Raw genomic sequence first — 27,535 nt, forward strand, 5'->3', positions numbered from 1 at the left:
TTAAAGCCTCAGCCTTCAGCTCGGGTCATGATCCCGGGGTCCTGGGATCAAGCCCTGCATCAGGTCTCTGCTCAGCATGGAGCCTGCTCCCAACCCCCCCACCTGCCTCTCTACCTACTTGCAATCTCTGTCTGTCAAATAAATAAATAAAATCTTTAAAAAGAAAAGAAAAGCAAAGCCGTGATTTCTGTCTATGTAGTTCCCTACTATATCTCCAATGCCTACATTAGAACAAAGCCTGGCACACAGTAAGCACTCTGTACAAAACGTTTCAGTAAAACACACAAATACACACCTCCTGCTTAATCAAGAGTATATAAAAGAAAAATTTAAATATGACAAGCAAAAATTGCACAAACTGACATGGCAGAAAGATATGTTCAGCAACATAAGAACCAGATTAAAAAAGGAATCCAACAGTTCCACCATCACTGGTCATACTCAATAAACAAGTAGAAACGGTTTTGCCCATGTGTTCTAAATGAATTAGTCCACGTCCTAAAGAGAATTAACTGGAGGGATGGGTTAGCCCGGTGATGGGTATTAAGGAGGGAACGTATTGCAATGAGCACTGGGTGTTATATGCAAACAATGAATCATGGAACACTACATCAAAAACTAATGATGTACTGTATGGTGACTAACATAACACAATAAAAATAAAATAATAAAATAAGTATTTCTAGACCTCTAGGTAATATAAGAAAGAATAAAGAAATGACATGGATTTTCAGCATATCAAGTGACATTTTAGTTAAATATAATACGTTTGGCAGTGTTTTATAATCGTATTTTTTTCTGTTCAAGGTTTGAAGTATTAAGTCATATTAAATCCACGGTTTCACTCTCAAGGGAATCTGTCTTAATATTCAGGAAACTTTCAAATTTGTATTAGATAAAATATAAATTGACTAATAAAGAAATTTTAAGAGTAGTAGTCATTGCTTCACTCCACGCACACATATAAATCTTTTACTCTTTCTTAATTCATTTGTTCTGTTGTTTTTACAAATGCTTTCCAGACAATGTCCTAGACTCTAACAGTTCTAATTTTGTAAGGTGGCCCCATTACCATGTCATCAGTTTACCTCTCTATACCCATTCATTTACAATAGGAATATACTGCCCTATGCCCTCATATTCCTCATTACTCTGAAGAATGGTAATAACTTATAGCCTAAGAATTCTAGGCTCTAACTGTTTTACTTTTACTATGAGTTGGAAATGTCCCATCCTTTCTGTCTGCTGGTAATATCTTTGTCTGAATCTCTAGTTCAACGAAATTATCCATAAACTTCTTAAGCCAAGCTTACAATCTCCCCACAAAAGAAAACCTCATTTACAACTCTATTATATTCTATTACACAGTATGCTTAAACCCATTCTGAAAACAGAAAATCAAATAATTCCTTTAAGATGAGGAGCCATTCATTAATGCGACAAATCCGTTATTCTCTTAGCCTGCCACTCTTTCTTTAAAGGCCTATAGTGAGTCGCCACCACAAATGATTTTAATTCCTTATGGGAAAGCCTGTTAAGGAGTTTTACTAGATGAATTTTAAAAAAATTATCCTTATAATGAGTCTAACAAATACCAAATTAATTTTTATCAACAAGTAAAACATAATAATTCTCTCAGCTTCATGAAGGCTGTGTATTCAACTTCCAAATATTTGTTTTACAAAGAATCTCTCAGGATAACTGTGCCATAAAAAATTAAGGCTTTTTCAAATGCACAGCAAACATAGGGTGTATGAATCAGGATTGTAATTCCAAGAGGCAGAAATCCAACTCAAATTAAGCAAAAAAAAAAAAGGGAAGAAATTTATTGGACCACAAAAATTAAAAGGTAAAAGATGGTATAGACTTCAGGCATGACTGAATTCAGAAGATCAAACAATGTCATCAGATTTGTCTCTTATCTCCATTTTCCTCTTTGTTAGACTGATCTTGGGAAGGCTTTCCTCACGCGGTGACAAAAAAAAGCTACGTTGAGTTTTTAACCTTAAAAATCCTTTAAACCCATGAAACTTGCAATTCCAGGGGAAAAAATGATCTTTTCTTATATCTGTAACAATACCCCCCTAGTGTTCTAGTGGTGCAAACAGGGCCATCTGCCAATCCCTTATTAACCAGACTGGGGCCAGCCTATGACCAATCCACTGCTCTCCCTAATAGTTTCATCAGAATGATATGCACTAAGGGCGAGGTAAGTTTTAAATGGGGGCACAGAATAGATCCAAAAGTAAAAGAGGTCTACTATTCAGGCTATTTCAAATAAGGGATGCTCATAAACTGAAGGCTTCTCCATATTTACTACATTCATAGAATCATTAACCAAAGAATTCATTGATATTTATTTAATAAGGACTGAGTGGTGACTAAATGTTTTCTTTCATACACTTGTTACAATCAGAGAGTTTCTCTATTATGAATTTTCTGATGTCGTCTAAGGGCTGAGGCACAGCTAAAATTATTCCCACACTCATTACAGTGATAGGGTTTGTCTCCAGCATGAATTCTCTGGTGTAGCCTAAGGGACAAGATCTGATGGAAAGCCTTCCCACATTCATTACATTCATAAGGTTTCTCTCCAGTATGAATTCTTTGATGTTGATTAAGGTATGAGCCACAACTGAAGGCCTTTCCACATTTGTTACATTCATAGGGTTTCTCTCCCGCATGACTTCTCTTATGATGAATTAGAACTAAAGCATCACTGAAGGCTTTCCCACATTTACTGCATTCAAAAGGTCTCTCTCCAGTATGTATTCTATGATGTCGATTAAGTTGCGAGTCAGTCCTAAAAAACTTCCCACATTTGATGCATTCATAAGGCTTTTCACCTGTATGAATTCTCTGATGTTGATTAAGGTGTGAGCGATAGCCAAAAGTCTTCCCACATTCATTACATTTAAAGGGTTTCTCTCCTGTATGAATCCTTTGATGCAGAGTAAGGGCGATGCGTCTGCTAAAGGCTTTTCCACATTGATTACATTCATAGGGCTTCTCTCCAGTGTGAATTCTCTGATGCTGATTGAGGTGTGCGCTCTGTCTGAAGGCTTTGTTACATTCCTTACATTCATATGGTTTCTCTCCTGTGTGAATTCTCTGATGTTCAACAAGGAAGGCATAACGGCTAAAGGCCTTCCCACATTCATTGCATGCAAAAGGTTTCTCTCCAGTGTGGATTTTTTGATGTTGAGCCAGGTGTGCGCTCTGTCTGAAAGCTTTGTTACATTCCTTACATTCATATGGTTTCTCTCCAATGTGAGTTCTTTGATGTTCACTGAGAAAGAAGTCATGACTAAAGGCTTTTCCACAGTCATTGCATACAAACGGTTTCTCTCCAGTGTGAATTCTCTGAGGCTGAGTAAAGAATGAGTAACAGCTAAAGGCATCATCACATTCACTGAATCCATGCGGTAATTTTCCAAAATGAGTGGTTTGATGCTGAGTAAGTAATGAGTGGAAACTTAAGAGATTTGAAAAATCACTACTGTCATAAGGTTTCTCCCCAGGACGAATTCCTATATCTTTACTAAGATACGTACTCTGGTTGAATTCTTCACATTCATTATCTATCAAAGATTCCTTCTCAGCAGGTAATCTTTTACGTTCAATTAGTACAGAATTTGGGGGAAACATTTTATCATAAATACCAAATTTATGTACTTGCTCTACTGTGGGAACTCTCTCTTGTGTTGAAAGTACTGATTTCAGGAGAACACCTCTCTCAGAATTATTATATTTATTGTCCATTTTCACAGCAGAGATTTCCTTAAGAGCTGTCACTTGCCTGAAACGCCTCTCCTTTTGTTGATGCCGCGCAAATTCACCCTCATATTTCCAGGCTTCTCTGAAACTGGAATATTCAACGTCATAACTTGTAAGTCTTTCCATTACCATCCCCTGGGATATTTCCTCTTCACCAATGTACCATTTTGGAGATAATTCCTTGATTTCATACCAAGACTCCCAGTCTGAAAAATATCAAGAAAGCAAATGTGTCCTTTTTGCCTCTGCAAGGAGAACACTGTTCTAGAAGAAACTAAAGAATTTAATTGGGGGGATGAGGGGAGAAAGTACATGGTTTTGACACTTTTCAAATATGGCCAAGCAAATATGAAAAACATACAAAGGGAGAACAAAGAAATGAAGAAAGCTGATAAAGGAAGATATACGTGTTGGGGATGGGGAGAAGGTGATAGGGGAAATGTAGGGGATCAAGATGCAGACAAAGCCCAATGCTGAAAAGATAAGGAATTGAGAAAAACTGACTAGATCATAATCACAGTTTCCCTGCCTCTAGTCTTTCAAGTCTCGAATCCACTCTGCACTATCCAGTCCTATTCTTAAGACTAAAAGCTCCATGAAGGCAGGGATTAATGCTTTACTTCTTTTTCTTCTTACTATTGTATTTAGTGCCTAGGACAATGGTAGCATTTTGTTAAGTGAATGAATGCTGCCAGAAAGCACAACAACTTTTAAGATTTTATCAGGGACCAGAAAAAAGTACTGTGGTTTTTTCGGTTGTTCTTGTTGTTGTTAAGTGTCTAGAAGAAATCTGAAGGTCAGCTTTGCTCATCATTGAGAGAAAAATGCTGCCTACAAAATAGAAACTTGATACTTTCAGGAGAGGGTACTGGTTGAGATCAGATGGAAAGAAAACAATTTTTTAAAATATGATCTCAAAGGGGCATCTGGGTGGCTCAGTCAGTTAAGTGGCTGGCTCTTGACTTTTTGGCTCAGGCCATAATCTCAAGGTCCTGGGCTCAAACCCTGTGTTGGGTTCCGTACAGAGTCTGCTTATCCCTCTCTCTCCCCCTCTGCCTCTCCCCACATTCTCTCTCTCAAATAAAAAATCTTAAAAAAAAAAAAAAAAAAGATGATCTCAAAAAGAGGAAAATGAGGGACTCCAGGCTGATTCAGTTGGTGGAACATGCAACTCTTGATCTTGGGGCTATAGGTTTGAGCCCTACATTGGGTATAGAGTCACTGAAAAGAATCTTTAAAAAAAAAAAAAGAGGAAAATGAGAAAGTCCTTTTCATGTCACATACAACAATCAGCCAATATTCAATTATACAGAATCGACTACTATTCACCCAGCATTTAGTAGAGGGGAAAAAAGTCGGAGACATGGGTCTTTTTCTCTTTTTTTTTTGAAAGATTTTATTTATTTGAGAGAGAGAGAGAGAGCACAAACAGGGTGAGGGGCAAAGGGAGAAGTAGACTCCCCGTTGAGCAGGGAGCCCCATGCGTGGCTCAATCCCAGGACTCTGGGATCGTGACCTGAGCCGAAGGCAGACATTTAACTGTTTGAGCCACTCAGGCACCATTGTCTCTCCTTTTTTAGATGAAAAAAAAAAATTGGGGGGTCCCTGGGCGGCTCAGTCAGTTAAGCATCTGCCTTCAGCTCAGGTCATAATCCTAGGGTCCTGGGATCAAGTCCCGCATCAGGCTCGTTGCTTAGCAGGGAGCCTGCTTCTGCCTTTCCCTCCCTGCCCCTCTCCCTGTTTGTACTGTCTATTTCTGTCAAATAAATTTTTAAAATCTTAAAAACAATTTTAAGTAGGCTCCACACCCAACATGAAACCCAATACAGGGCTCAACTAACAACCGAGATCAAGACTTGAGATGAGATCAAGAGTCAGATGCTTAACTGATGAGCCACCCAGGTGCTACCCTTCTCTCTTTTTTAAACTCTAAGGAGATAAAACTTATACATATAAAAATTCAGTATGACACATAATGAAGAACTGGTTAATATGATACAGATTATTAGCAGTATAAGTGTCAGGAAAACAGAAATCAAAACTCACTAATTTAGTTAAGGAATAAATTCCTGGAGAATCTGAGTTTGATTGTCAAGGCTATGATCATGCTTCCAAAATGCAGTGGTTACTCCAGTAACAGTCATTTTCATGTTTTGTTTTGTTTTTTAGAGAGAGAATGATAGAGAGAGAGCATGAGGTGTTGTGAGGGGGAGACGGAGAGGGAAAATCTTAAGTAGGCTCCATGTCCAGCATGGGGCCTGAGCGGGGGCTCAATCTCATGACCCCGAGATCAAGAGTGGGACACTTAACCGACCGAGCCATCCAGGCACTCCTCATTTTCACGTTCTGATATGAATGGAGATTATTTTAGAATTGCACATGTTAGCATTACATACATAGTCTTACATACATACATAACATAGTCTTTTCCATAACAGCATCCCATCTGTTGAAAGAAAAGCCACCTGCAGGCCAGGTCAGCACAAGTTGAATAGCAAAGAATACATTATGCATCTGTATCTTTCCTCTTTCCAATACACCCTCCACCCAAGGAAAGCCTCATCCCTACCTACCCTTCCTATGCATAGCCATGGATTTTCTCTTACTTTGGGCTCCACCTCAACCAAGGCCTGAGAGGGATTTGTTCACTTATTCTGTTAGGTCTACACTGTTGTTCTTTTTGTTGTTTTTGGGGTTTTTTTTGTTGTTGTTTTTTTTTTTGGTAGAAATTCATTGTTCCCTCACCAACTCTTCTAGAATCTTCTTTCCTATATTCAGCACCCAGGGCCACTGTGTTTCCTCTTACCAAGAATAAATCTTTTCTCTATTCCAGGCAAATGGCAGCTTTATAAAGTTCCTACTGTAATGCTGAGTAAAAAAAAAAAAACTGATGGGAGAAAACTACAGACATTTTACAACATCAGGTATTCTGAGATGCCTGGAGCTCCAACAACTCTTTGGGGGTAAAAAAAAAAAAAAAGATACTCTGTACTTAGGCAAATGAATACTATCGGGGAAGGAATTCCATATAGGGTATTCCAGGGGACAGTATAGAGTACAGCCTGGGAAAGTACAGAGCAGGAAGTACGGTATATGTGGTAGACATATTTATAGTGATTGGAGTCCAGAAACACCTAAAGTCAATGGTATTAAGGCATTACGGTGGCACTCAGCAAAAAAGAAGAGAGACAATTCATCCTTATCAGTGATTGAGGGGAAAAGGGAAGTTACAGATTCAGGCAAAGTGGAAAAGAGTTAAATAGGCATCCATGGGTCACACTGGAAACAACACAGGGTTTGGGGTCATAGGTGAGTTTAAATCCTACTTCTTCATCTAGGTAGCTAGTTATTCTCACTTTAACAAATTAACAAATTGATTAAGCCATCTCTTGAGCCTCAGTTTCTTAGTAGGCAAAATGAGATGACCTTACAAGGGTGGTATAAGAAAAAAGCATACATTTAGGAAACAGGGGTTCGTTATATGTATTCAGTGACACTTATCATAAAATGTAGCAAATTAATAGGGATTCGTTATCATTACACCTACACCATTAGTAGTCTCAGAAGTTACATTTATGTTCAAAAAAGGATTACGAGGGCCATTTGTGTGGCTCAGTCAGTTAAGTGGCTGCCTTCAGCTCAGGTCATGACCCCAGGGTCCTGGGATCAAGCCCCACATGGGCTCCCTGCTCAGTGGAGAGCCTGCTTCTCCCTCTCCCTCAGCCTGCTACTCTGCCTACTTGTGCTCTCTCTCTCTCTGTCAAATAAATAAATAAAATCTTAAAAAAGGGGGGGGGGATTATGAAATAGACTGATGGTCAAATGACAAGACAAAGAATGGGAGAAGTAAACCCTTTGGGGTTAAAATATATCCAGGCTGGGGTGCCTGGGTGGCTCAGTTGTTAAATGTCTGCCTTTGGCTCAGGTCATGATCACAGGGTCCCAGAATCAAGCCCCACCTCAGTCTCCCTGCTCAGCAGGAAGCCTGCTTCTCCCTCTCCCACTCCCCCTACTTGTGTTTCCATTCTCACTATCTCTCTCTCTGTCAAACAAATAAATAAAATCTATAAAATCTTTAAAATCTATCTATCTCCAGGCAATTAAAGATGTGTAATTTCCAACTGATTATAATCTATAAATGGATGGAAGTTAAAAATCAAAGTCTGATCAACTTTGGAATCCAATCAGAACTTCACAGAAAGTAGTAAGCATAGTAAATATAACTTGGCAGAAGAAAAAGTCTTACTAGACTGTAGAATCTCCCACATGTTGAACTGATGAGCAGTTCACAAACTGGAAGATTTCCTGATGAAGTAAATAATCTCCTGGCATGAAACCTAGAAGATTTTATTAGGAAGTCTAGGAAAAAAGGACAGGACCTAAAGAGAAACCTTAAGAAGAAGAAAGATTACTGCCAAAGCCCAGAAAACACGTTTCCATGAATAGCCTGACCAATGATCCACAGATTTACAGATTGGATCCCTATCTTTAAAAAGCTGTATAGAGCTATGCTGTCCAATATAGTAGCCACTAACCACATATGGCAATTTAAATTCATTAAAATTTAAAAACATTTAATTCAGTTTCTCAATAATACCTAGCCATATTCCAAGTGCTCAACAGCCAAATGTGGCTAGTGGCTACAAAGCACAGATATAGAATATATCCATCATCACAGAATGTTCTACTAGATGTCACTGGACAAAGATCCAAAGTAACATGACAAAAATCTTATGGTTGAATGAGGAAAATACAGAAAAATAGGGGCACGAGTCAGTTAAAGGGGGAGAGAAACAGAATAGAGCTTTGAACAGAGAAAATGAATAGTGGTCAGAACTATCTTATAAATCTCAGTAAGCTGATGAATAGGAAAATAAGGAAAGGCACCTGGATTTAGCCAAATTAGAGGGAGCAGAAGCCAGACTGCAAGTGGTAAGACATGTAAGAGAATCTGAAGTAAAGGCAATGAGTGGAGATTACAATTGGTATATAAGTAGTTGGAAGAGAAAAGGTAGTATGGTGTACAGAAACACTGAAAAGGTCCTATGAAATGGTATGAAATTACTTCAAAGGAGTTTTTTTCAAAGAAGATTTAAGTAGATAAAAATGTAAGATATAACTGTATAAAAAGAAAAAAAATACATACACATGCTTGCTTACCCAAACTTAATTTGTATCAGGTCAATTTCAATCAGAATTCCACAAGGATTTTACCTCTGAACTTATGAAATTATTTTAAAGGATGCATGGTAAAAGAGCAATAATATAAAAGAAAATTCTAAAGAAAAAAGTTTCTAGGATCAGTAAAACAACCTAAGCATTGCATTTTATACCCTCCTTTCATTAAAATCTCTATGAAAGGACTCAACCAAGGCAATTTGTAAAATTTTCTTTAACTATAGGGAAATGTCAAAAGAAACACACCTGAAACACACAAATTTATGGGATCCAGTGGAGAATAAAGAGCTTCATCCTCTACCCCTTTCCTTCTCATAGCCATCAGTTTGTTCTCCATATTTACAAGTCTGATTCTGCATTTCGCTTATTCATTTTTCAAAATTTAGATTCCACGTGAGTAAAATCATATGGTATTTGTCTTTCTCAGTCTTATTTCACTTAGCATAGTACCCTCTAGAGGTCCATCAATGTTGTCACAAATGGCAAAATCTCATCTTTTTATGGCTGTGTAATATTCCATTGTGTATACATACACATCTTACTTCTCTATTTGTCTATCAATGGATACTTAGGTTGCTTCCAGATCTTGGCTATTATAAATAATGCTGCAATAAACGTATGGGTGCATACATCTTTTTAATTAGTGTTTTTGTTTTCTTCAGGTATATACTCACTGATAGAACTACTGGATCATATGGTATTTCTATTTTTAATTTTTTAGGCATCTCTATACTGTTTTCTGTAATATCTGCACCAGTTTACATTCCCAATGGCAGCACACTACAGTTCTTTTTCCTCCACATCCTAACCAATACAATGTTTTAAGTTAAAAATTTTTTTGAAAAAGCAAGTTGTAGGGGCGCCTGGGCGGCTCAGTGGGTTAAAGGCTCTGCCTTCAGCTCAGGTCATGATCCCAGGGTCCTGGGATTGAGCCCCACATTGGGCTCTCTGCTCAGCAGGGAGCCTGCTTCCCACCTCCCACACTCTCTCTCTGCCTGCCTCTCTGCCTACTTGTGATCTCTGTCTGTCAAATAAATAAAATCTTTTTTTAAAAAAAGCAATTTATAAACAGATGCATATAAAAATTGTGTGTGTGTGTGCGTGTGTTATCTGTCCAAGGGAAATTCTAGAAAGATATAGATCCAGCCATGAACAGTAGAGGTCTTTGGATGATATCTCAAGAGAAGAGTATACTTCCTACTTTATACATTTTTTAAAAAGATTTTATTTATTTATTTGACAGGGAGAAACACAGCAAGAAAGGGAACACAAGCAGGGGGAGTGGGAGAGGGAGAAGCAGGCCTTCTGCTGAGCAGGGAGCCCAATATGGGGCTTGATCCCAAGACTCCAGGATCATGACCTGAGCCAAAGGTAGACACTTAATGAATGAGCCACCCAGGAGCCCTTACTTTATATGTTTTTTAATCACTTGAATATTTTCTAATAAATATTATTTCTATCCAAAGGAAAAAGGAAAGGGGTACCTGGCTGGCTCAGTCAGTAGAGCATGAGACTCTTGATCTCAGGGTTATGAGTTCAAGCCCCACACTGGGTATAGAGATTACTTTAAAAAAGGAAAAAAGAGGGCACCTGGGTGGCTCAGATGGTTAAACATCTGCCTTATGCTTGGGTCATGATCCCGGGGTCGTGGAATCAAGTCCCATATCTGGCTCCCTGCTCAGTGGGAAGCCTGCTTCTCCCTCTCCTTCTCTCTCTCTGTGTCTCTCATGAATAAATAAATAAAATCTTAAAAAAAAAAAAAGGAAAAATGTTATAGAGCAGCCCTAATGCTGGTCCTTAACTGTACCTTTTCATAACAATCTGCATCTAGAATGATATGGAAATCCCTCCATGTGTTTTTCCCATGAGATTCCCTTCAACTAGGTGTGTTCAGGATGATGGAGTTTACTCAAAATTTTTTAAAAAATTATTTAAAAAACACCTTAGGGCCACCAGGGTGGCTCAGTCAGTTGAGCATATGCTTTTGGCTTAGGTCATCATTTTGGGGTCCTGGGATCGAGCCCTGTGTCAGGCTCCTGGCTCAGTGGGGAGTCTGCCTCTCTCTCTCCCTCTGCCCCTACCCCTTACTTATGCTTTCTCTCTCTCTCTCTCCCCCTCAAATAAATAGACAAAATCTTTTAAAAAATTTTTTAAAAACTTAAAATACTATAGACATTTTCCCACGTCAATACAAATAAAGCTACTCTATTCACAGAATGGATGAACCATAATTTTGGTAACTAGGCATCTTAATATATTTTTGCACTCCTATCCCAAAAGCTGAGTTACTTGCTTGCCAAAATTCAGTTGTGTTCTCAACCTCATTAGTTCAATTGGTGTTTATAACCACATACTTTAATATTTAGTTAATAAAATGCGTGCTGAAGAGAGATTTTAAAAATTTCTTTTGAATATAGTTGACAATTTTACATTAGTCTCGGGGGCACACCAGAACACACCTAGTTAAAACTTGCCACTTCTGGCCAAGGACTAAATACTGTCCACTGCAGGCAAGGAGAGCCTCTGCAGACAGCTGGCCTGAAGGATAGAGCAGCCAAAACACAACAGCAGAGTGAGTGTAGCACACACCAGAGACACTCCTTGAAGCTCCAGGCCCCAGACACTCTCCTTCATAAAGACATTACTCTCAGGAGTAGGAAACACAACAGGTTTTTCTAATATAGAAGACGACAGATTTAAAATGGATTTAAAAAGGAAAGGAATTCATCCCAAAAGAAAGAACAAGAAAAGGTCATGGCCAGAGATCTAATCAAACAGATATAAGTAGTATGCCTGAAGAAGAATGTAAAGCAACAATCATAAGGATATTTAAAATAAAATGTCTCATGTGTGTATATATTTTATGATCCCTCATGACAATCTTTTAAAAAGAGTGATCACTTATAAATCAAGTAAGCAGCTTCTACAGTATGTTTTTGCATACTTTTATGTTTCTTTTTTAAAAAGATTTTATTTATTTATTTGAGAACGAGCATACATGCGCACAGATGAGAAGGGGGGAGGGGAGGGGCAGAGAGAGAATCTCAAGCAGACTCCATGCTGAGCAAGGAGCTCCACATGGGGCTCAATCTCAGAACCCTGAGATCATGACCTGAGCCAACACCAAGAGCTAGACACTCAACTAACTGAGTCATCCAGGTGCCCATAATTTTATATTTCTATAAGATATATTTCTAAAGGAAGTGTTAAATAAAACTATAAATGTACATATTTAAAATTTTAATACCCATTGTCAAACTGCCCTCCAAGGTAATTTTTATCAGTTTGCATTCCTACCAGGAATATATGTGTGTATGTACATGTCTTCAGACTAAAGTACATGTCTTCAGACTAATCTACACTGACTAGTATCATTCTAAAATTTTTGTCCCTATAAGTAAAGAGTACCTCATTATTTTATAACTTGCAATTTTCTGATTGTAAAATAGAGCATTTTCATAAATGTGTATGTGTACCGGCTTTGCACTTTGTGGTTTCTTCTTTGGTGAATTCTTTATTTGTATTTTTACACATGTTTTAATTGCACTAGCATTTTCTTTTAAGTAGTTTATAGATGTCCTTTATAAATTTAGGGCATTAAGGCTTTATAGTACTTTTTTTCCCCTTGATCATCACTTTTTTTTTCAAGTCATCACTTTTTATTGTCGCATGTCATCTTCATTTACAGTGCTTTCAATTAAAATTTTTGAAAACATGAAGTCAAATCTCCCATTTTTCCATTATGCTGTCTGGCCTTGATATACATTTTAAGAAAGACTTTCTAAAATCCAGTATTATACAAATACTATCCTTAACTTTTAAGAAAATCTCTTTACACCACTGATTTAAAATTCAGCCACCTTGTTGGGGCGCCTAGGTGGTTCAGTCATTAAGTGTTTGCCTTCGGCTCAAGTCCTGATCCGAGGGTTGGATCAAGCCCTGTAACAAGCTCCCTGCTCAGTGGGAAGCCTGCTTTTCCCTCTCCCACTACCCCTGCTTGTGTTCCCTCTCTCGCTGTGTCTCTCTCTGTCAAATAAATAAATAAAATCTTTTAAAAAGAACAAAAATGAAAAAATAAAAAGCCACCTTGTTATCAAATATTAAGTTCTCGTATATATTTCTGTGCTTTCTCTATTGTTCCACTGATCTCCTTCACTACCCTTATATCAGACCGATCTCCCCCATGGATAACAGGCTACATTCTTTAATATTAAAAATTAAATCAAGCAGTATATTTAATGAATAATACACAGGACCATGATTGCAATTCAGAAATACAAAAATAGTTCAGCAATAGGAAATCTTCACTATAAATTCTTACAGAATTTTTCTTCTATAAATTCTATGGAAGAAAAAAATGTAAAGGAGGAGAAAAAAAATAATTGCCTTAAAAGATGCTGAAAATATATAAAATCCAAAAGCTTTTCATGCTTAAAATATATACACCCATAGAGCTAGGAACAGAAAAAATAGGCACATTTAATGTGAAACACCTGAAAATGTCTTGTGATATCAGAAAGAAAAAAAGTTATAGCAATTATTCAACATAGATATGGAAACTATAGTTGATAAAGTAGAAATGAAAATAAGAAAAGGCAGGAAAAGGTAACCAAAAATGGTCAAGACTGAGACGTACTCTAACAAAATAACTTTAAAATTAAAGAAAGAACTACTAGGAGACCAAAACAAAATATAAAGCTAATAATACATAAAGGAAAATATCAAGTTGGTATCAGACTTTTTCATAACACTATTCAACATTAATATTATACTATAATAAACTTAAAGAAAGAACGGCTAATTGTGAATGAGGTAGAACCTGGGGAGCTTTATTTGTGTGAACTCTTTGTAAGGAAACTTCTAGAGGACAAACTTCAGGCAACCAAGAGATATCTAGAGAAATCTCAGCAAAAGGACCTCATGGAAAACACTGAATATATTTAACTGTAGAACAAAGATGAAATGAAAGGTTGGGACAAATGTGACAGAAAGCATGTAAATATAATATGCCTTGACAATATAAAAAGTGTACAACTAACAAAATTTAGGAAGAGGAAGTGGGAAGTAAAACAAGCCTACTAACTGACTCATCTGTATTAGGTAAAAAAAAACCTCAAAGGCTAGTTCTTAAAGTAATAGAAGAAATAAATATTGTCTACAGAAACAGAGCACTATAACACTGGAACAAAAGAAAAAAATTCCTACTTGTTACAAAACTATAGTATTAAGTGACCAAAATAAAAGGCTAGAAAAATAGATAAGTAAATGTCTTTTTAAAAACTGTAAAAACCATGAGGTGCCTGGGTGGCATTAAAGCCTCTGCCTTCGGCTCAGGTAATGATCCCAGGGTCCTGAGATTGAGCCCCACATCGGGCTCTCTGCTCAGCAGGGATCCAGCTCCCCCCCCCCCAACCGCCGTCTGCCTGCCTCTGCCTACTTGTGATCTCTCTCTCTGTCAAATAAATAAATAAAATCTTTTTTAAAAAAACCTGTAAAAACCAGAAAATGTCATATAAAACAATACACAGAATTAAGCCCAAACATATAAGAAATGTACTGGACTTTCACCTATAAAATTGAAAAATGATATTCAGATTGGCACACAGAAAAACTCAATTCTATGCTGTATATAAATGTCATACTTAAAGTGATTTTTAAAAACTGAAAATAAAAGGATGAGGAAAGATCCCAAAACAGCATAAAAAAGCAAGAAACAGTTTCTCTTCTACAGTATTCATAAGTAAGACAGGCTGCTAACATCTTGATTATAGTCCTATAAGACCCATTTTTCAATTGTTGACCTCTAGAGCTATAAAATGGTAAATTCTTGTTGTTTTCAGCCAGTAAATTTGTGGTAACTTGTTACAGCAGCAATAAAAACCTAATACAGAAAGCAGTCTGCTACAACCTTTCTGGAAGGGCATTTGGCAATTCCTAACAAAACTACATACACACTCAGCAATCCTATATCCAAGCATCTATCCTGAAAATACAGCCTCGACAATATGAGAAAACATACATACAAGGTTATTACTGAAGTCCTGGTCCCAACTGTAAAATAGTGCAAACATCCCAGAAGTCCACACATCAATGAGTAGTTAAATAAATTACCATAACATCCAGATAATGGAGTATTTTGTAGCTGTTAAAATGAGGAAGATGTCCATGACTAATGGAGTGTATTTATAGTTAAGTGAAAACAGCAAGATGCAAAGAGTATGTACAGTATGCTACCCCCTTTTTTTTTTTTAAGATTTTATTTACTTATTTGACAGAGATCACAAGTAGGCAGAGAGGCAGGCAGGGAGAGGAGGAAGCAGACTCCCTGCTGAGCAGAGAGCCCAATGCGGGGCTCGATTCCAGGACCCTGGGATCATGACCTGAGTTGAATGCAGAGGCTTTAACCCACTGAGCCACCCAGGCGCCCCAGTATGCTACCCTTTATGTAGCATACGAGGAGATACAAGAAACTACATATACGTTGGCTCATTTGTACAAAAGAAACATAAAAAGGACAAATCTGAAAATAAAGAGATCTGTAATCTATAAGTAGTGGGTAAGAAAGGGGTAGGAAGACATTAGAGAACAGAATTAGGATAGTGGGTATGAAAAGAAACTAACGTATTACTGAGGATATATTTTTCTATAGCTCTGATCCTTAAAAGCATAGTAATGTTTCAGATACAAAAATAAATATATAATTAAAACCAACCAAGTGTGGCAGGAACCCAAACAGAATACAAGTAGTAACAAATGAATCTAAAAGAGCTAACCTAGATTACTTTGGAAAAGAGTATTTTGACTGAATACTGTAAGACTACAGACAGAAACAACCATATACAAATAATGTAATCTAGTTAGTAAATTTGTTTCTCACAGAAGAATAGCTTAGAAATTCTGAAACTACTTAACGTGTATACTAAAATGGAACAAATAAGTAAATACATTGTTTCTCATTGTCAGAAAAAGAAAGTATAGATAAGTAAAGGAGAAAGGCTAAAATAAACCCTGTGGAGTAGGACTAGAATCAAGGTATCAAAATAGGGGTGCCTGGGTGACTCAGTTGGTTAAGCAACTGCCTTCAGCTCAGGTCATGGTTCTGGAGTCCCAGGATCGAGTCCCACATCGGGCTCCCAGCTCCAAGGGGAATCTGCTTCTCCCTCTGACCTTCTCCCCTCTCATGTTCTCTTTTACTTGCTCTCTCTCTCAAATAAATAAATAAAATCTTTTTAAGAAGGATATAAAAATAAACTGAGAATTTTAATATATAAAAAGACAGAGGCAGATATAAATATAGAAATGTGAGTATACCTGTGTGTATTGGTATACACACGCATATATTTTCCAGCTAATCTGCTGGGAGGGCCTCGGAACAATGACATCCTGGTAGCAAAGAGCACACATAGCACCCAGACCTTGGTTTCTAAGCATCATTTCCCAATAAAGGGAAACAGAGCTCCCAGGAGAAACAGCTGATTCAAGGCTAAGGCAAGGAAAACAAGATGAACCTAGAATACCTGGAACCAGGAAAGAAGGAAGTGCTTAAGAATGGATGGGGGCGGGTGCCTGGGTGGCTCAGTGCGTTGAGCCTCTGCCTTCGGCTCAGGTCCTGATCCCAGGGACCTGGGATCGAGCCCCTCATCGAGCCCCGCATCGGGCTCTCTGCTCACCGGGGAGCCTGCTTCCACCTCTCTCTGCCTGCCTCTCTGCCTACTTGTGATCTCTGCCTGTCAAATAAATAAATAAAGTCTTTAAAAAAAAAAAAAAGAAAGTACTAAATTCTTATTTTCTTAAAAAATATTGGATGAGGTCTAAACCTGGAAAAACAATTAAGAAACAGCAACATAAACATATTAAAAAAGATCTGAAGGAAACATCCAAAAAAAGCTGCAAAAGCAAGATCAATCCTTCTAAGGAGAGGGAAATTGAGGAAGAAGACAAGAGACTGCCTATTTTAAGGGAATAATTCTTGTGCTCGCTTTGGCAGCACATATATTAAGGGAGTAAGTCTTGTAAAACTACTTGACTCTTTAAACAATGTGCATGCATAACCCTGATAACTTTGATAAAAATAAAAACTCTAAAACGTAATCTGGAAATGTATACATTTCTGACCCTAAGAGGGAAAGAAGAGGCGGGAAGGACTGAGATTCGGGTTATATGCAGAAGAATCACAAGTGTATAATTTGATCGCAGTAGGGAGAAACCCACCCCCGCCAAGCCCAGGGCAACCTCCTCAAGTGCAGGGTAACCTTCTCATGACCTCTTGGCTTGCCACCCTACAACAGCCCTCCTTGCCCAGCTCCCTGTCACTCACCAGCATACTGACCATCTGACATCTCTTTCTCCACCATCCAAGGTTCCTTCCCTTGCTCCAATAAGGAGATCATGTTGGGCTTAGAAATGGAGAGTCCTGTTTACAGGAGAAGAAAAATGAGAGCAAGAAAGAGACAAACAGGCAGACAATCAACTTGCTATCGCCTTTCTAGGACTCAATCTCAATCTTTTGTTCATTAGGCAAGAAAAGAAATTAGAGGAAGGGCCAGAGAATGGAATGATGCTTGTATGAAGGATGAAGATGAAGCTTCTTCCGCAGTAGTGGTTCTCAAAGTGCTCAAGCACCACCACCTAGGAACTTACTAGAAATGCAAAGTCTTAAGCCCCAACCCAGACCTACTAAGTCAGAAACCACGGTGGTTCTCGAACTTTTATGGGCATCAGAATCATTTGGAGGGCTCATTAAAACCCAGACTACTGGGCCTATTTCCTGAGTTTCTGATTTTGGAGGTCTAGAGTGGGACCCCATAATTTGCAATTTAACAAATTTCTACCTCATTCTACAACAATGGGAACTACTCATTTCTAATTCTTTGAAACTACTTCAAATTATTCCCTGGGAACAGGAAGTAGAAATTCAGCTAAGCACTTAAGATGACCTAGATATTCCCAGTGGAGGAAGCAAAAACACCCCAGAGGGAAGATTCTGAATTATGGGGGAGACATCCTTACCAAGCCATACCAAGTTCCTGTAGTTTTCCAACATGACATCTCTGTACAAATCCTTCTGAGATGGGTCCAGCCATTCCCATTCCTCTTGGGAAAAATCTAGAGCCACATCTCTGAAGGTCACCAGACCCTGAAATTAAAAAAAAAAAAAAGATCTCGTCGCCAAGTACTCCCATATGGTCCTAGCAGAAAAGATGAAATTTTGCCAGAGTTCAAAGCTCTAGGTGGCCTGAGGAAAATAATTACTGGGGAGCAAATACATGCCCAGGTTTGTCAAAAATTTTGAGAGAAAGAGAAATATTAGAAACAGACTTACTCCTTGAAAATTTCACACTTGTGAATAAAAAGAGATGTACACACAGGAAAAAAATTACCTTACAACATGAAACATGAGTTTATAACATGAAAGTATGTCACCAAGGCTATTTTATATTACATATACTATGTATCAAGAAATTCTGATAGTGATGATTCTTTTATACTCCTCAAACTGAGATACCTAATGGGTCAGAGTAGTGAGGAAAGACCTTGAATTGGGGTTTAACAATAGGGTATGGTTTGAAACTTAGATTTGATATATGAAAAGAAACTTGTAAAAATGTGTTCTGAAAACCGCAGGACCTTTGTTGACGATGGTCTATCAGTACTCCAGAAAGATGGTAAAATCCTTTCTCTAGTTACTGCTATTAACCAGTGTTTTGGAATGTATGTAGATGTAAAAAAACAACATTAAGATTTTTAAATAAAATACTTGAAATTATGTGGTGTGTGTTTCAGCAGTCCAGTGAATGATCAGATTGTTCCTGAATGTCACTGGGCCTTCCTTGAGTTTGCAAAATAAATGAAATTTTAAAAGCTGGAAAAAAAAAAATGTGTTCTGAAGAAACAATGAAGTATATGAAGTAATTTATTTATTTTATTTTATTTTATTTTTTCTAAAGATTTCATTTATTTACTTGACAGAGATCACAAGTAGGCAGAGAGGCAGGCAGAGAGACAGAGAGGAAGAAGCAGGCTCCCCGCCGAGCAGAGAGCCCAGGGGCTTGATCCCAGGACCCCGGGGCCATGACCTGAGCTGAAGGCAGAGGCTTTAACCCACTGAAGCCACCCAGGCGCCCCGTATGTGAAGTAATTTAGATAAAATTTTCATTGGAAAGTTGTATGAAAAATCTGGAAAAAAAACTTTAATGTCAAAAAATAAGTTTAGGGGCACCTGAGTGGCTCAATGGGTTAAACATCCGACTCTTGATTTCAGCTGAGGTCATGATCTCAGGGTCATGGGATGGAGCCCCACATAGGGCTCCACACTCAGTGGGGAGTCTGCTACTCTCCCTCTCCCTGCTCATGTGCTCTCTCTCTCTAAAATAAATAAAATAAAATCTTTTTAAAAATAAAATAAAGGGGCACCTGGGTGCCTCAGTCGGTTAACCGTCTGCCTTCAGCCCAGTTCATGATCCCAGAGTCCTGGGATCAAGCCCCGCTCAGGAACCTACTTCTCCCTCCCACTCTGCCAGTCCTGCTTGTGTGCTCTCTTCCTCTCACTCTCTCTCTGTCAAATAAATACATAAAATCTTTTTTTTTTTTTTTAGGATTTTATGTATTTATTTGACAGACAGAGATCACAAGTAGGCAGAGAGGCAGGCAGAGAGAGAGAGGAGGAAGCAGGCTCCCTGCCGAGCAGAGAGTCCGAGGTGGGGCTTGATCCCAGAACCCTGAGATCATGACCTGAGCTGAAGGCAGAGGCTTTAACCCACTGAGCCACCCAGGCGCCCCACATAAAATCTTTTTAAAAAATAAGTCAATAAACAAAATAAACAGGTTAGCCTACACCATTGGACTATGAGCTGTATGAGGGGAAGGATATCTGTTTTACAAGCTCTTGAATATCTGGTGTTTATAAAACCTGTCACATTGTAAACAGTAAATATTTGCCACTCAGTGAATAAATGGTAAACTTTCCTGTAATACATCCATAGGAAGGAAGAGTACTCAAAGCTTAAAATGGCAGAGTTCCATTTTGCAGAGTATGGTCTCATTTTTTATCAAAAATCATGAAGTATCTATCAGTGCAGAGAATGGATCTAATGCCAAGATCTCCGATGCCAGTCAAAAGCCAACCAGGAAGTGGGTTCTTCTAAACAAAGCATCTGTTGTGTTAAGTCTTTTTTGAGCATTGCTCTATTTAGTTTTCTACTTTTTGAGCTAGTTTTTGTATTTCATATTTACCTAGAAAATAATCTCTGTTGCTTGTGCTTTCAAATTAAAAGTATACTGCTGTTTGTCAAATTGCAAAAAAAAAAAAAAAAAGACGAATATGGTTTTTCTACATAGCAGAAATACAGATGAACGTGGCTACATACAACTACATACTGTTACATAACTTTCGTGTGTCCCTCTACACTTCTCTGTGTCCTGGGAGGCTGACCTGTATTGACTGCATTAAGAGACTCCCCGACCTGACCCCATTTTCAGTTGGGTTGGGCCACATGCAAGAGATGGGAGGGAGGCAAGTGAAGCACAATATTTACTCCCCTGGCACCCTCCTTACAGCATCACCCTGTGTGGTCTCTGTCCTTAGATCCTAGGTCACAATGCCTGTCAGAGGCCCTCGCCACTCAGATCTCTCTATCTCTGGGTTCAGGTCCAAGTTTTACTGTTAGGAGTCCGAGGGTATAGCACTATCCTTTACAGTTCTCTATACACTGATTCATAACTTGGAAACACTTCCCTTTTGAGTTTCTTGCTGGAGCCCTGACTGATAAACACGCTGATCCAATGTACTTCTAGGATATGACCAGAGAGTCCACAAAAGCACCACTACACTTCCCTAATAAATTCACTTTCCCGTTTTCCTATGACTATTTAATAGATTCTGCCTCTCTCTCAAAATACCAATTCCTTCCCTGTTTTCACTCTGAACTTCCTCATCTTCTTGCTTACCACAGGTCCTTGCTAAACTGTATCTATACTCATATATTCTGTCTTCCCTGTTACTAGGCATGAAACTCTAGGCTCCCGTCTATGACCATTCCCTCCACTGTCCACACAAAGACATTGTCACCTCTCTTCCTTGTATCAGGGAGATAACAGATATCCCTCTTATATTATCAGTATTTTCCACTTTCCTAAATGATTTTTATCAGTATACAAACTGATACAGTATCTTTCATCTTATAGACAGATAAATTCCCTTCCGTAATTCACTGTAGTTATTGTCCAATATCTCTACTCCTCTTAAAAACAAAATTCTTCCAAAGAGTTGTTTAAATTAGAAAAACAAAGTAAACCTCATATTAAAATTTTTCAGTAGTTACATTAAAAAAGTAAATATATTTAATGATGGAAACAAATAAGAATAACTGCTATATTTATTGACCAATTACTACATACCAGTAAGTGGTATAAGACATGCTAATGAGCATTTTACTGATATTATCTTAAATCTCATTGTAAAACTTGTTTAAAAAAATAAGAAAAAATTATGAACCCCATTTTACATAGGTTTAAGACCAAATGTCAAGCTAAATCACTAATTTATATTGCAAAAAGAAAAAAGAAGGTAAGCAGAAATAAGTAAATTTAGGGGCACCTGGGTGGCTCAATCAGTTAAGTCTCTGCCTTCAGCTCAGGTCATGATCACAGTGTTCTGGGATCGGGCCATGAGTCAGGCTCCCTGCTCTGCCGGGAGTCTGCTTCTCCCTCTCCCTGATCTTGTGTTCTTGCTCTCTCTCTCTCTCTAAATAAATAAAATCTTTAAAAACAAAAAAGAAGTAAATTTAATAACATATGCAACCCATTATATCTAAAATGTTATTTCAACAGGTACTCAATGTAAAAATTATTAATGAGATGTTTTACATTCTTTTTTGTACTGAATCTTCAAAATCTGGTAAATATTTTATACTTATAGTACATCTTAATTCAGGGCAGTCTTATGTGGCTACTGGGTACATTATTGGACAGCACAGGTCTTGACTCATCTCTATTCTTACCTTTTAGGCCCACTATTCCCTTGTGACCCCACTGCAACGCTTTCATCCCAACCACTCTATCAAGTAGCTTTTGTCAAGAATATCAGTAGCTTCCATGTTACCAAACCTAATGGTCAGTTCATCTTCCTCACTGTCTCTCAGAAGAATTTAATTTAGTTGATCATACCCTCTATGAAACACACTGTACTCCTGACTACCAGGACCCATACTCTTCTGGTTTTCCTTTTACATCAGTCCTTCTCAGTCTCTTTTGCTGGTTCCTTCTCTTCTTTTCAGCCTCTAGATACTGAATACTCAAAACTCAGTCCTATCTACATCTTTCCTATCTACACTCACAATCCTACCCTCAAGATAATCCTATCCTGTCCTATGGCTTTAAATACACTAATGATTCTCAAATTCTCAAATCTCCAATCCTGACTCCAGGTATATAATCACTATTGCACTTGGATATCCAACAGGTCTCTCAAACTTACTAGATGAAGAACTCAATTTTTGTTCCCATCTCATCATTCTTCCCTGTCTTTCCACCTCAGTAAATGGTAAGGTCATTTGTACAGCTACCCAGGTCAAAAATTTTTGTATATATCCTTGACTTTCTTTCACAGTCTCAAACCAGTCCCTGGCCAAATCCCATATTTTCTATCTCCAACATATGCCCCAAACCCCACCAGCTCCAATGCCACCACCATGGCCCAGGTAGCTATCACCTTCCAGGTGGATTACTGCAGTAGTCTCCTGACTGATCTCCCTGCTCCACCCTTTTACTTCCTTTCTATTTTCCTTTTAAAATAGAAATCAAATTAAATCGCAAACACTCCAATGACTCTCCTTGACCCTCAGAACAAAACTCAAAGTTCTGGTCATGAGTTTCAAGGGTCCACATAACTTGTTCCCCAGCTACTCCTCTGCTCTCACAGTGCTCACTTCCCTCTGAGGATACTGGCTCAATGATATTCCTAGAATATATGAGATGTCTTCCCACCACAGTAACTTCATATTTGCTATTCCTTCTTCCTTTTTTTAAAAAAAAGATTTTAGGGACGCCTGGGTGGCTCAGTGGGTTAAGCCGCTGCCTTCGGCTCAGGTCATGATCCCGGGGTCCTGGGATCGAGTCCCGCATCGGGTTCTCTGCTCCGCGGGGAGCCTGCTTCCTCCTTCTCTCTCTCTGCCTGCCTCTCTGCCTACTTGTGACCTCTGTCTGTCAGATAAATAAATAAAATATTAAAAAAAAAAAAAAAAGATTTTATTTATTTGGGGCACCTGGGTGGCTCAGTCAGTGAAGCATCTGCCTTTGGCTCAGATCATGATCCCAGGGTCCTGGGATCAAGCCCTGCATCAGGCTCCCTGCTCAAAGGGAAGCCTGTTTCTTCCTTTCCCACTCCCCCTGCTTGGGTTCCCTCTCTTGCTGTCTCTTTCTGTCAAATAAATTAATTAATTAATTAAAAGATTTTATTTATTTATCTATTTGACAGAGAGAGCACAAGCAGGGGGAAAGGCAGAGGGAGAGGGAGAAGCAGGCTCCCTGCTGAGCAGGACCCCGGGATCGTGACCTGAGCCGAAGGCAGATACTTTACAGACTGCGCCACCCAGGCGCCCCTTCCTTCTCCTTTTTTAAAAAAAATATATTTTATTTATTTGTTTGACAGAGAGAGAGAGATCACAAGTAGACAGAGCAGCAGGCGGGGGAGTTGGGGGAAAACAGGCTCCCCACTGAGCAGAGAGCCTGATGTGGGGCTCGATCCCAGGACCCTGAGATCATGACTTGAGCCGAAGGGAGATGCTTAACGACTCAGCCACCCAGGTGCCCCCTTCCTTCTTCTTCTAAATCATGACCCAGCTGAAGGCAGAAGCTTAACGACTCAGTCACCCAGGTACCCCCTTCCTTCTCCCTCTAAAGCTCTTTTCCAGATCTTCACAAAACCTCCCCCCTACTTTCACTGAGGGTTTTCTTTGCTTAAATGTCACTTCCTCAGAGAGGCCATCCTGGACCTCTTTATTTAATAGGACACTCAATAATCCCACCTCTGTCCTTTATTTCATTTGTACTGAATGGCAGCACAACAAATCATGATCCATCTAAAGAGGACAGTTGTTTTCCATCACATATTTCAGCACAGCACTGAGTGAAAAAGATAGTAAATGATCTGTGGAGAGATCATAAGTAAAGAGACAGAAGAGATGAGAGTGCTCACAGGGCTATTTCTGACTCTCTGAGGTCCCAAAGTCCCAAAAAATGAAGGGGAATTTCTGCTGACAAAGTGAAAACATCAACTTACCTGGGACATGGCTTTACAAAGCCCAACAGCCATCCTTCTTTCCTTCTTCAGTCTTCTCTTTTGGAGAACAGAGTCCTGAGAAGAGAGAATTAAAGGGGGAAAAAAATGGCAGACCAGCCCCCCTGAGGATTCACAAAGATAGAACTCTGGTCCCTTTAAGGTCTCCACAGCCTCCTTCCAAGATCTCAGAAAAAGACCAGAGCTGAATTTAAGCCCTAAATTCCTGATATTAAGAACATGTAGCCTAAACTCAACAAAATCTAAATGGCCAACAATGGCGGTTTATGATCTGACCCCTGGCTGCCCCTTAGACTCCATTTCCTACCTTCATCCCCCTTGGCTCATCCCACTCCAGGCACACAGGTTTCCTTACAGTTCTTCGAACGCTGTGCACACTCCTTCTTCAAGGCTGTTGCCTTTGCTTTTCCTTCTTCCTGGACATGGCTCACTCCCTCTCTTCATTCCTATTTGTGCTCAATTGTCACCATATCAGAGGAACCTTCCTGAAAATTCTATCTAAAGAGAACCTCCCTTCTCTTTTCCCTTATCCTGATACATTTTCTTCTTAGCATCTGACACCATTGGACATATTTTTTTCTCTTTATTGTTGTCTCCCCAAACAATGGTGTAGGATCTAACAGAACTATGATTCATTTTGTTCACTGGTGTATCTCTGGTGTATTATTTAGAATAATACCAGGTGCTCAAAAATATTTGTTATTTTTATATTATATATATAAAATATATATATTTATATATTATTTTTGTAATACCTTCGTGGGCACTCAAAAAATATCTGCTAAATGAGTAAATAAATCTTGCTGTGCCTCCTGTAATATTAATAGCAATGTTACACATGTGTATGTCGTTATGTTACTTAATCTTCACAAAACTGCAAAGATAAGTATTATTAACCCCATCTTACCAACAAGTAAAATTGAGGTTCAAAAGCTTAAACAACAGGGGCGCCTGGGTGGCTCAGTGGGTTAAAGCCTCATGCCTTCGGCTCAGGTCATGATCCCAGGGTCCTGGGATCGAGCCCCGCATCGGGCTCTCTGCTCAGCAGGCAACCTGCTTCCCGACCCCCCTGCCTGCCTCTCTGCCTACTTGTGATCTCTGTCTGTCAAATAAATAAATAAATAAATCTTTAAAAAAAAAAAAAAACTTAGACAACTAACTCAGTCCTAAGGGTAAAACTGCAACGAGACTCAAAAGCTGGTCCTCCTTCAAGAGCCTACAACGTCTGAACAAAATATTTAACATAACCCAGGGAATCATTGCTACACATCTACTAGAGAAACCTCTTCAGAGCAGGCAGATATTACCTTTATTACTTCACAGGAATAAAGCCTGAGGCAGGCATTGCTCATTTTTAATACAAACCAATAACAAAGTGCACAGTCCCCTCAGAGCCAACATTTCTTCATTCTGAAAATGAGAATAGTTGTGTTTGACCTAGAATGTAGGATACACAACCCCCTAATTCTGGGGGCACTAACCCCCCTAATTCTAGTCGGCACTAGCCAACTCACTGTTTAAGAAATTTATTTCATTAGCGCAATACAGCTTCAAATTGTCCATAAACGCTATTGCAATCTGAGAGGAATCAATGAAGTATTCTCTGCATCTGGGAGCCCTATCTAGCAGCTGCAAAAAAGCAATGTGTTTTAAATTTCTGTTTGCAAGTAGCTGTGTACCGCTTGGGTAATATTCTCCAAGTTTGAGATGAACATCAGTCTCTGAAGCTGAATTTAAAGACTTGGGTTTTATATAACCCCCAGGCACATGCTGACTCTCCAATTCTTCACTCACTGGCTACATGACCTTGGGCACATTACTCCATCTCTCAGAACGTTTCTTTCCTCACTGTCAAGACAGCATGAGCCAATTCCTGGCATAAAGAAGTGCTACCCTTGTTCCTGCCTACATTCTATACACACATTTGCAAAGGAAATGAGGACATTTTTCTTATTAACTGAGAAAGTCAGAACTAAAATTTAGCTCACTTGGTACATAAGGAAAAGAGCCATGGATTGGCCTGAGCACCAAACACAGAAGAGTTTTGACAAAGACAAACCTAAAATCTCAAACTCCATGACCTAAGGAGAGAAAAACTAGGCTTTCAGATTAAGCTTTCCTCCCCCAGAGGCAGTCAGTTTGGGGATGGTCTCACTACAATGTCTTTAGACTAGGTCTTGTGACTCACAAGGGGAATGAAGGAAGAAACCCATATTCTAGAGGTTCCTAGTCCAAGGTCAGGGACAATCCTCTCCAAAACTCTTAGAACCCAGGGTCCAAAATTTTTCATTCTCACAATATGGGAAAGATCAAGAGAGTTTAGTGATTAAAAGCAAGGACTCTGGAGCCAAAATGCCTAGGTTCAAGACCCCGTTCTGTCACTAAAAAACTGTCTGAACTTGGGCAAGTAATTTTAATATTTCTGTGCCCACTATCACACACTAGGTCCCACACAATAAAGCTTTCTGTCTCACAAACATACAGAATTTCTCACCCAGTCACACACATACACTATCCATGGTCACGCAAGCTCACTTGTAATGTCAAACACCTATGCAGTGGCATTAATGCAAAGACAGATGACACAATGACCCCAACAAAGAGACAGTCCCACGCAATCTCACACACAGTGGCATACCACACTAGGTCACTCAACCTGTCATCATTACTCATACAAATCTATACCTGCAGAGAGAAGATGGACACAGGTACACAATCACACCTGCTGTCATACATATTCAAACACTGTTATATCCACAGAGATACAACTGCTTTGACAAGCAGTCAAACATAATCTCACAAATTCATCGGCGACACACAGTGTCACACCCGCAGTCTCTCACAAACCCATATTCAGTAACACATAGTTGTACCTGCAGAAACAGACACGCACACACAGTTTTATACCTGAAACATAGAGTCGCACATAAGCACACATGCGGTGACAGACAAGATCACATTCTGTCACACAGCGGCCTCTCACATAGCTAGTTGGACAGTAACCCCAAAGGCACCCACCCTGGTCCCATCCCTGTAGCTGGTGTTCTACCCCAAGCCCGGCCCTGACCTCCGGCTCCCGCTCGCAGCCAGGCCCAACTCACCTCCCAGCGCGACGGGCTCTGGAAACCCGCCCAGCGACTCGGGACCCGCGACGTCCCCTCCCAGAATCTCCCGCGGGGTGAAGGTGAGCAGGGACTGAGGCGCGCGGGACCCCGAGCTCGGCTGGGGAAACATCCAGCTGAACTGGACGCTGCTCAGCTTTTCCTTACGACCCCCGCGAACCAC

General features: G+C 39.2%; 1 protein-coding gene across 1 annotated transcript; it reads right to left on the minus strand.

Moving 5' to 3' along the window:
• Positions 1-1,805: 1,805 nt before the first annotated feature.
• On the minus strand, positions 1,806-27,535 carry ZNF527 (zinc finger protein 527). Its single transcript, XM_080828054.1, has 5 exons — positions 27,352-27,535; positions 24,233-24,307; positions 17,965-18,091; positions 17,273-17,368; positions 1,806-3,983 (listed from the first exon to the last, which is right to left on the minus strand). The coding sequence occupies exons 2-5, from the start codon at positions 24,263-24,265 to the stop codon at positions 2,413-2,415; spliced, it is 1,827 nt and encodes a 608-aa protein (XP_080684180.1). The 5' UTR covers positions 24,266-24,307; positions 27,352-27,535; the 3' UTR covers positions 1,806-2,412.

The sequence above is a fragment of the Martes martes genome, assembly GCF_963455335.1.
Source record: "Martes martes genome assembly, chromosome: 17".
In the NCBI taxonomy this organism is placed as follows: domain Eukaryota; kingdom Metazoa; phylum Chordata; class Mammalia; order Carnivora; family Mustelidae; genus Martes; species Martes martes.